This window comes from Poecilia reticulata, chromosome 20, assembly GCF_904066995.2.
Source record: "Poecilia reticulata chromosome 20, P_reticulata-male-v2, whole genome shotgun sequence".
Taxonomy (NCBI): Eukaryota; Metazoa; Chordata; class Actinopteri; order Cyprinodontiformes; family Poeciliidae; genus Poecilia; species Poecilia reticulata.
Window position 1 is genome coordinate 16765779 of NC_088849.1, and position 10752 is coordinate 16776530.

The 10752-nt window shown below is 37.9% G+C and overlaps 1 protein-coding gene and 1 long non-coding RNA gene across 4 annotated transcripts in view; both read left to right on the forward strand.

Moving 5' to 3' along the window:
• The window catches only part of LOC145549321 (uncharacterized), a 58005-nt gene extending 57216 nt beyond the window's left edge, over positions 1-789 (forward strand). Inside the window, exon 6 of the long non-coding RNA XR_014085239.1 lies at positions 701-789. This is a non-coding gene — a long non-coding RNA (uncharacterized LOC145549321). The remainder of the gene's footprint in view (positions 1-700) is intronic.
• LOC103456928 (phospholipid scramblase 1) lies at positions 722-6985 on the forward strand. 3 transcript variants are annotated; one of them, XM_017301992.2, is made up of 7 exons: positions 722-809; positions 1450-1528; positions 2072-2114; positions 2198-2418; positions 2925-3086; positions 3477-3638; positions 5126-6985. In XM_017301992.2, exons 2-7 carry the CDS (start codon positions 1460-1462, stop codon positions 5153-5155), a joined length of 687 nt encoding a protein of 228 aa, XP_017157481.1. In that variant the 5' UTR covers positions 722-809; positions 1450-1459; the 3' UTR covers positions 5156-6985. The 3 variants fall into 3 exon arrangements, with proteins under 3 accessions (XP_017157481.1, XP_017157480.1, XP_017157482.1); XM_017301991.2 differs by lacking the exon at positions 722-809 and adding an exon at positions 816-930; XM_017301993.2 differs by lacking the exon at positions 722-809 and adding an exon at positions 937-1108.
• The last annotated feature ends 3767 nt before the right edge of the window (positions 6986-10752 follow it).

Sequence of the window (10752 nt, forward strand, 5' to 3'; positions counted from 1 at the left end):
TTGGCAAATTTAAAAACTATCATGTCGAAAGATAAATTAAAAGTAGTAACCCATGCCGTTGTAACAAGTGGGCTGGTTTGTGCTGTAATTACTTGTACCTTAGATTTATTAAGTCATCTTTCTAATCCCTTCAGTTCATGTAAAATACAGCATTTTTTAACTGGAACACAAAGAAGAGCACACGTCCCTCCAATTTTATCCTCTCTGCAATGCTTGCCTGTCCATTTTATAGTTCCGTTTCAATTTTTTTGTTTTTAAATCATTAAATGATCTTGCCTCTCCCTGCCTCTCTTATCTACCACTTATTTTTACTCTTATTAATTTTATCGGTTTTAAATTGTCATGTTTTGTTACAATAAGCAAATACATATCAAACAATTTGCTCTCTCGCTATGCTGACATTAAGTTGTGTTTATGTAAATATAGTTAGGAATCATGGATTTAAACTTTGACTCCAAGAGTGGCCAAACGATAAATTCTTATTTCCTATTGTTGATTCAAACTTTATCTCTGAGTCGATAACAAGGTAGAAAAACAGATGAAACATTTGATAAATATATGTTTTTTTATTATTTAAGGATTTCCTGCATTAAAACTCCCAGCTTGCAACACCTCCGTGTGCTCTATTTATTTCAGCTCTAGTCGCTTCTGTTTGCTTCTGTTCGCTTAGATCTACTGTTCTATATTCCCATTGGCGCAGGAGAGTAGGAAGCGCTGTGACGTCGTCCAATCAGATTAGAGGTTTATTCCACGGCTTTGCTTCCATTCTGAGTGACCCGTTATTATTGGAAGTAGCACGTCAAAGACCGGTGAGTATTTATTTGTCTCGCGTTTTATTTCTCGGTTTTAATGTGGAGTTTCAAGCTGTGCGCGACACGCGTGGAAAAAGCAGCCATACGGGAAGCTTTGCACGAGTGTTTCAATGAAGAGGTGGGCAGATGAGAGGTCGGTGAGCGCTCGATTCTCTAACTGACGAGACGTGAGGAGTAAACATTCTAACACGACCCGTCGCCGCGATCTCCATTGATGCAACCTCCAGGGACACGGCTGGCGTGCTTATTGTTGGAGTTCACGTTTAAGTCTGTTGTTCGCGTGTAAACGAGAGCAAGTAAGAGGATTTCCCACGCTGCCGAGTTATATCTGGAAGCCTTTCACTTCCAGATATAACCAGGAATGTCTGTGTCGCCCACCAAGCACGTAGACCCCATGTAGCAATGAGATCCCCCTGGCGATACCGATGACTTGAGGGAAAACTCACTTCCTCATTTTTTTTTTATATTTAAAGATATTAACTTTTATATATATATATATATATTTTGTTAAATGAAGCAAAGACACTGTATGAATTTCCTCAACTGCGATGGTTCAGCACTTGTTTATGACTGTGACCTAAATTATCACAAGATGGCGCCAGTTTGCTGTTTTAAACAGTTTCCTACACATCAACAGGTCTGAAAACATGAACATGTACGCTGTGCCCAGCCCAGGAATACCAGGGTGTCCACCGGGATTAGAGTACCTGACAACTGTAAGACCATGTTGCCCTACATTAAAGTTAAAGTGCACCTTGATATGCATTGAAAAAGTCAAAAGTATGTTCCCAGTGCCTTGTGAAAGTACTTTTCACAAGGCACTGTGAAAAGTGCCTTGTGAAACAAAAATGCCAGCAGGCATTTTTGTTTGTTTTTGGTACATTACAACTTGTATTTACATGTCTTTATTTAATTTAATTTCTTGATAATACATCTGCACAAAATATTCTAAGTCAGTGAAGTGAAATAAAAAAAAATCTATGTATAAATAATAACTTAAAATATGCATGCTCACCCCTTTTCCTATGAAGCCTCTAAAAAGTTTCTGGCCTTCAGATGTTCCATGCGTGGTGAAATAAAATACACTTGTGTGCCACATGATCTGTCACCATACACCTTTTGTAACACTTCATGCATTGTCTCCTTTGTCCAAGCCTTGTGAATCCTGCCACATAATGTCTAAAACAACCCCCACCCCAACAAACTCCCTTCTTTGTTTCTATTTTTATTTTTTTGCATAAAAAAAAAAAAAATTCCAGGTGGATCAGCTCCTCATCAAACAGAAGGTTGAGGTTGTTGAAGGTACAGTATATAGCATGAGTATTTTCCTCTTTTTTTTTTTTTGCTGCAACAACAGCTAATGTTGTGTGCTTCAATTCACACAGCCCTAGTCGGTTTTGAAAGCAATAACAAGTATGAGGTGCGAAACGTCATGGGTCAGAATGTGTTCTACGCCGTCGAGGAGAACGACTGTCTGAGCCGGCAGTGCTGCGGCCCCCTGCGGCCCTTTAACATCCATGTCCTCGACAACTTTGGCCAGGAGATCATCAGCATCACCAGGCCGCTGAAGTGCATGTCTTGCTTCTTCCCGTGCTGCTTACAAGAAGTGAGTTCAATCGCCTTTTTTTTTTTTTTTTTTTTTTTTTTTGACAAGTGACAAAAAATACAGTTCTGAACGTAAAGCCAGCAAAATCTTCTCAACAGGACACATTAAACATGTGGAAGTAGGTGCTTAGGTCAGATGAGGCCAAAAACAAACATTCTGACCTTGCAAAACACTATGTGTGGCAAAATATCTATAGCCACGCAACATCCTAATCTCACCATTCTATGGTGAAGCGGTGGCGGCAGCATCGTGGTGTGGGGATGTTGTTCTTCAGCAGAAAGTGGCTGTAAAAGACTTGAGACTCAGGAGTAAGTTTATCTTCAAGCAGGACGATAACATAGAGAACTCTTATTAAATAAAATTCCAGTCAAATAGGTTTACTTTTGTGGCATGATGTCAAAACGTATGCATGGCACAATATTTGTTTTTTGTATTTTGCATGTATTTTGAAAGCTTGGTGGTTTAGGGTGTAATAAATACCAGTCACGTTTCTCTGCCTCTTCCAGCTGGAGGTGCAGGCGCCGCCCGGCAACACGGTGGGCTACGTGATACAGCAGTGGCATCCGTTGTCTCCTAAATTTATTGTAGCAAATGAACACAATGAACCTGTACTGAAGATCCATGGGCCCTTCTGTGGCTGGAGCTGCCTTCCTGATGTTGACTTCGAGGTGGGACTCTTTATTTAAATGACTTGAATCAAACAGTCTAACAGCTTTTCCCTTTAACAAATGTCAGGAAGTTTCCAGTGACGAACAGGACACACTGACATTTTGGTCACAACCTGGCCTTTGCTCCGTGGTTCGCGTAGTTTTATTGGACTGAGCCGTAAAGGGGGTTCGGGGTCAGTGATGTAGACGTTTTACAAGACCCTGAGGATGGGAAAATGAAACATGTTTTACGGCCATGATTTCTCTCTCGGGTCTTTGAAGACTTTACAGAAACAAAGAAATTCCTTTGGTCATAAGTAACAATATACATGACTATAAACTGCTCACCGATCCGTATCCTAATTCAACACACTTTTTTTTTTCTATATCCTGGATGCTTTCTTTCCACAGATTTTGACAATGGACGAAGTCAGCAAGATCGGAAAAATCAGCAAGCAGTGGACAGGACTGCTACGGGAGGCATTCACAGACGCTGACAACTTCGGCATCCAGTTTCCCATGGATCTGGATGTGAGGATGAAAGCTGTAATGATCGGCGCATGTTTTCTCATTGTAAGTGCAGCATAAAAAACATTTCTCTTATAGTACATATACTTATAGCAGTAAATCAGCCTGAAATGTGATGATGACTTGTAATGTCAGGATCTTGTAAAGGATGCAGTTTGGGGATTCTCACGTTGTAATTTGAAAGCAAGCATCTGTATAAGTGCGGCTGCCGCAGACGCCCTGGCCTCACTTGACCCTGCTCTCATCGGGAAAGTTTCTTGTTGCTGGTAGTCAGGATCTTCATGGAGCTTCTAATTAGATTACCACTGAGGCTACATTTAGTATTATTTATGACCTAAAACGAAACCCAGTCCAAGACTGAGCTACAGTTTGGATGAAACGTTTACATGGACCTACAAAGGCCAGGAATGCCATTTTAATTTGGGGGTTTCGATGATTTATTTGATTATTTTTCTTACACAGGGTTGAATTTGGAGATTTTTTTTTCTTCCCCACACAGGGTCAATTGTGTACATATGCCCAATTAAGTATTTAAGTAAATATCCTGAGGCAAGTTGACCACAGGCATTCTGTAGTCTTCAGCAAGCTGCTAACATGATTCTGGCTTTAAAAAAAAAAGTGATCTTGTGATTTTGGTTGTCTAAAGGTGTAGCGAGGCGGAAGCGGAGGAGAACTTTGGCCAGTGTTCTAACATAGACTTGACTGTTGAGGGTAGTTTGCAAATTTCCAATAAGGCCTGGCTTTCCAAAAAGCTCACTATTGTCCTATTTTATCCACTCTAAAGCCAGATTTGGTGTGTGCTTCAATGCATATAGAGAGGGATGGAGATGAAGTCCTTATTTCCTCATAATTCCTTCTATTTTGTGCCAGCACTAATTGCAGCAAAAGGAACCCAACAACATAATGCTACCAACATTCTGACTGACAGTTGAAACAATGTTTTTTGGTTGGAAAATCTCACCTTCACAAAATTAAATTATTGTCCCCTCTATCCATAAAAATAAGGCATTGGTCTTTCCCTTTTGGCACCTGCAAAGTTCAGATGAGCCTGAAGGTGTTGACTTTGGATTGAGGGCTTCATTCTTGGCCTTTAGCCTTTCAATACATGGTCTCGTTAAAGCCTCGTTTAATGTTTTTAGTTTTACATAAAATCAGGATCTAGAGCTAAACATTGGACACAATCTGGTATCGCTATCCCCAAACTCACATCAAAATTGAATTTTGGATAATAGATAAAGCTGGTTACTATTAATCTTTTGGAGTGACCTCCCCAAAGCCTTCACTGCAACTGTGTTTTGTGGACCAGACTTAAAAGTTGAGTCAGAATCTGGATCAAACTAATAATAACGAGCTGCACGTACAATAAAATAAAGGTAAAATATGACTTATTGTCGACTTACTGTCAATTTCCATTCAGTAAATGTATTCCGAGCCCTTTCATGATACATTTCCACCCAATAAGTGACACATGAGTACGAGTTTTAGTTTTGGCTTCATCATTAACACTTTCTTCTTGTTCTCGTTAACAACAGGATTTCATGTTTTTTGAGACTACCAACTGAGACTAGGAGCCAAGCAGGATTTCTACATCGCATTCCTAGTGGAACAAGGCCACAAAGCCATGATGATCAGTCCCAAAATGCAGATCGATCAAACAACCTTCAATAAATAGAGTACAAAAATGAGCCCAAAAGTTCTAACGTTGCATGAACAATGAAATGTAGAAGGTTTGTTTTTTGCTTCAGCTGCTCAGGTTCGTTTGTCGTGTTTCTGTGGCTGTGTGGGTTTTGTTATTATTATATTTTTTATTTTTTATTTAATAGCAGTGATTGTATGGATGTTGCTGTGTTTATTTATAGGGTGTATTTACATGATGGCTACTGATTACATATTGAGCCCAAGAGTTTTAATAACTGCTATGAATTTTTTTTTTTTTACAGTAAGAAGACACTGGTTTAAGATTTAGAAAAGGAAAAATAGCCATGTTCCGTTATACACTTTGAAAAAAAGTATGCTAATAGAATTTTGTCCATTCAGATATTTAACACACACGTTGCCAATTTTGTAGGTATGTTAGGTGGTGTGACAAACGATTCATGTAATGTAGAAGTTTGGAATTGTGAAAAGCAAAACAAGCTTTGAGTGTGTGTTAAGTGATTCATATACTGTAACGTTTTAAGGTTGTGCAGCATCTATAATTTTATTTACACAGTGGATATATGTATAATTTTTTTTAGGGAGGAACTGTAGCTTCTTATGACATGTCAGCAGTGACCAGGAGAGGGAGCTAGATAATTACTTAGTATTGGTTCATTTTTCCAAATGAACAATTTCAAAACTCACTAATAGAAGTTGGTTATCTATTTATTATTTTTTTTCCATACTAGTCTGTATTTTTGGACATACTCAGGTTGAAATGCATGCTGCTGCACTGTAGTTCTGATTACTACTGATTTTGGAAATTACACACCTGCATTTAATTCTACATATATCAAGATGATTTATTTATTTATTTATGTATTTATTTATTTTTGTTTCCATCCTGTGGAGCATGCATGGCATGTGTATCCATGTTCTTGCAGTTCCATTGTGATAGTTTTGCAGTTTAAATATTAGAAAGCATACAAAGCCAATAGGTTCTATTAAAGCCACTGGCAGCTACTTGCTCTTTGACCAAGTGGAAATGTAACAAGAAAAACATGGATCATGTTCTTAATAATGCCAGTATTTTTATAGTGCTGTTAAGGAGTTTTATAATTTTTTTGGTTTGTTTTGTTTAGGCTTTTTTTTTTTTTTTACTACCCCCATCAATTTGCAAACTTTGAAAAAAAGACCCATCTTAAGACATTGTATGTCATATTTAAGTCCTGAAATTCTATAGACTTTTATTTTTGTAAAGAATACTGCCAGTTAGAGAAATTGATTATACCTGTGTAAACCTAAGATGTCCTCTGTCAACAGTGTTTTTCTCTGCCTTCAGTGAGCCGACACTTACTTGTAGAATTACCATAAGTGGATTTAATTCACCAGATCTATTTCCATTTTGATTTGGAGACTTTATGAGTAGTTCTTGAGTTGGTTGTCTTTTTCTAATTTAATGGCATACAGATTACCAAGGTAAATCTGGTAAAATATCATTTCCGCTGACCCGATCATTTTACAGCGCAGTACAAGTTTGAGATGCAAATGCATTTTGTTTGGGCGTAACCTTCGGTTTGGGACAGAATGTGATGCAGTGTAACTTTTAAACAGATAAAGCCTGTATTCTACTTTTGCACTAATACTGTGAATTAATAAAATGTTTAGTCCTTGCAATGTATTGAAACTGAGCTTGGCTTAAATTGTGCAAATAGTCTGTAAAACCACCTCAATAAAATTTGCAAATTGTTCAATTGCAACCTGTTCAATTTTACATTTTATACTTAATTGAAGACTTTCTGGAAGCAGTCTATGCCACTGTATTTCCAGTCTCAAAAATATACATACACCCTCTCTGATAACTGGTTTGGTAGCCCTCAGTACGCATCTCCCCTAATTTCCTATTTTGAGCTGTAACGCAAGGAAGAATGGGAAAAGAGCATCTGTCTCTATGTGTTTATTTCTCTTTGAAAGGGTCTAACCGCATATCTAACCACGACCAGAAAACTCCCCTCACCCCCAGAAAGAAAACATCTCTGATTCACTGCTGGAAAACATTCATTTCTTGATTAAACTGAACATTGCACAACAAAATCAGATGTTGAGTAATAGTCAACATTTGGTGTGAATTAGATTCAGCGACCACAGGAATACATAGATGTCAATAACACAGTGATTTGCTGCTTGAGAGATCTCAATCTGTGGGAAATAAATGAGCTGGTGCTCAAGTGAGAAGATGTCAAGTGGAACACCCTGTTTTGACCAAAGCTTTAACATGTGTTCTTATGGACACATGTCAAAGCTTGGCTTCTCATAAACGGTAAAGTCTCTGTATGTTCTCTATATGGGAGTCAAGCAATTTAAACAAACAGCAGTTGAGACATTTTTGATTCGTTCTGTTTGACTGAGTAGGATTTGCCAGATGGAGCAGCCAGAGACCGTTTGTTGTACCCTGTTTACACCCCTGATGGATTCCCATCGTATTGGGTGTTGGGTGTTGACCATTTAGTTTTTAACAGAGCAGTCCCTGTTCATTAAACATATTTGGATTGGCTTATATTTAAAAATATGGACCTTAAATATTATTTTAAATTCAATTTTTTTTTTCTTTTTGAATCAGGAGATTTTTTTTTCATTTTTAATGCAAACTGTGGTTCATAAACATATACAGATCTGAGCCAGTGGAGCCATTTCATCCTATGACAAGTCATAAAAAAATAATACTTTCATAATTCCTGCAACTTAGCATGCACTGGGAGCTCTGTGGAATGCATTGTGCTCTGCAATGAGGTGACTCTGTACTGGTGTTCTCAAAGGCACTCACTGGAATTTGAGCTATTTGTGTTTCAAACATATTGGGACAAACACATGGCTGAATCCACATCTGAGCAAGCACAGCCTGAGAAAACAACACACCCAGTAGGTTAAAGACACAATCTGTAATTGTCACATAATTGTTTACTTTACTCTAGAATAAGAAAGACAAATCAAGAACAAAAGAGGAGCTAAAGTTAAGCTCTTCATAAGTCAAGTGTACTGTATTGGCTAAGTGGGTTGCACTATTTCACTCACCAATGCCCACAGTCAAACATGGTCATGACAGCATTATGATGTGGGACCATGGCTGCGAAGCTACAGACTAGTAATTAGCGAGCCAGTTTAAAAGCCATCTGGATTTTTGACAGGATTGAAAAAAACCCTAATATTTCAGTAAAACTTGGTTCATAAATGAAAGTGGCCCAAAGGACACATGATGCATACGATCCAAATTAGCCTCAGTGGTGGAACTAAAATTTCAAAAGAGCACTGCCAAAAAAAAAAAAAAAGAGGTGGAAACGTCTAAGAGTAAAATATTTGGTAGTTGCTTCCCTGCCTATCCAAACATTAAAAGCAAAAATGGACTAACAGAATTAATGGTAACTCCTAACTCAACCAACGCCACAATCCAATAAAATATAGATTCAAAAGCATTTCTTCAAGTGGCAGGATGCCTGTTGATGGAAGCAGAGGATGGGACTTAGGTCCTGCCTCTGGGTTTTTATGTGCTAGGCAGCCAGACAACCCTGAAGAGAGCTCCCCATAACCACTAAGGAGAGCTCAATCATAAAACACACACACAAGGCATAAAACACCAAAAACAAATTAACTTAAAAATCTCTAAAAACACACTAGTGCTTCAAGTTTCAGTCCCAGCTGAAGAAAATCAAAAAATATCCAGTGAAGAAAAACTGTCAAAGAAAAAAAACCACCATTAATAATGTAGAATTATCTTCAAACTTATGAAAATTTACATTCTGATGAAAGTAACTCTTGTCTCTCAAGATTAAACGGAAAGAAGGCAAACAGTCTTGCAGGAATTTACGATTACACACACTAACTCAAGTGTAGCAGCACTTATCGCAACCAAATCTTGACAGGGTGACTGGTCCTCATTCCAACTGATTGTGCAAGTTTTCTTGTGGTTCTGATGTTGTTTTTCTTTTTCTTGTCGGAGCCTGAATCTCAGAAGTCCTACGCAAATGGAATATCTGGGAGACGATGATCACAACTGATCAACTAATCAGTGGTGAAATTTGGAAAATGTTTGGCCATGTCATTTTACTAAGTGTGTTAAAAAAATAAAGAAATTGGAACCTAAAATTTTTCTTATCACATTATTTGAACTCAGTGACATGGAAAGTAATTAATGCAAGCAAATTTCGCCTGTTTACAATCCTTCTCTTGCTGGCTAAAGCAGCCTCCCACATCAAAATTTTAAACATATTTCCATTCAGTAAAGCTATAAACAGATCACACAGTCTGATACATAATAAAAATGTTAAGTTAGCACTGAATATAAAGGAATTCTATATTATTTTAAATGCTCTATCACTTTTTAAATAATAAAAGAAACAACATTCACATATGAAGGATGCTTAGACAACATCTACACAGAAAACTTTTGAAAGCTTAAGTTCCTGGATGCATTTTGACCAGATTTATACTCGTGGCAAACTCTAAAAGAATGTGAAAGATCTGATCCGGTGTGTTTCTGCGCTCTATACTGCTGTGTTCTTCTTTTGTAGCTTTGTTATTGTTCTCTAGCCAAAAGTCTTTTGCAATCACATTTCTCTTTATATAAAAAAACAAATTGTCAAATTGTCATCTTGTTCTGTTTGTGTAAAGTTATTGCTTAATTATCTTTCTCTATTGTTTGAGGGCTGTGGCAGCCTGGCAGATCCCGTGATTCCTGGGCAACTATATTACCCTTAATTTACAATAAACAGCCCTATGATCCTTTTAAGTTTGATCACTTCTTATAACCCTAATTCAATAATTAGGGTTATAAGCTTATAACCCTAATTCAATTTACTTTTAAGCTTTAAAACTGCTAGATTTCCTAGATAGCACACGATGCTGAGTTTTTAGATGTCAAGGCTTATTAAACAGGAGTTTTTGCAGTAACCATGTTATGAATATGCCTGGTCGAGGTGTGGTAAGAACATTTCAGATCCTATTTTTAGTTACATGGACAAAAGTGACTCGCTGAAAGACTAAACAAAAATGCCAGCCCATCCTTTTTTCTGTTTATCCAAAATTGTGATGCTGGTGCACCAGGTCTGGGAAAGGAACCAGATATGTCTGTCCCCAGCAACATTCACCAGTTCCCTGTAGTGTTGCCAGACCGAAAGAGGGTCCCTCCATCGAGTTCTGAGTCTACTTAATCTCCTCCAAGTGGAACATGCCTCTAAAACATGCAGAACAGCAGCATCTCTACTTCAAACTTCTCTATGATGATTGAGTTCCTCACACTATCTGTAAGGTTGAGCCCAGTCACCCAACAGTAGAAGTTTATGTCTGCAACTTGTGTCCAAATCCTTATTCTTTCACCCATGATCATCTAATGAGTCTAGTTGACAGCAGGACCTTTGGCGAACCAGGGACCAGAAAGTATGTTCCAGATATAAAGAGGTCACACATCTCAACCTCCTTGAAAACATATTACAGTGTTTGAAAAAACAGGGTTTGACCATTAGATGAG

Excerpts from the sequence above, each read along its gene's own strand:
- LOC103456928 (XM_017301991.2), top strand. Across the intron at positions 1,529-2,071 it reads GATTAGAGTACCTGACAACT|GTGGATCAGCTCCTCATCAA; the intron begins GTAAGACCATGT and ends AAAAAATTCCAG. Across the intron at positions 2,419-2,924 it reads TCCCGTGCTGCTTACAAGAA|CTGGAGGTGCAGGCGCCGCC; the intron begins GTGAGTTCAATC and ends TGCCTCTTCCAG.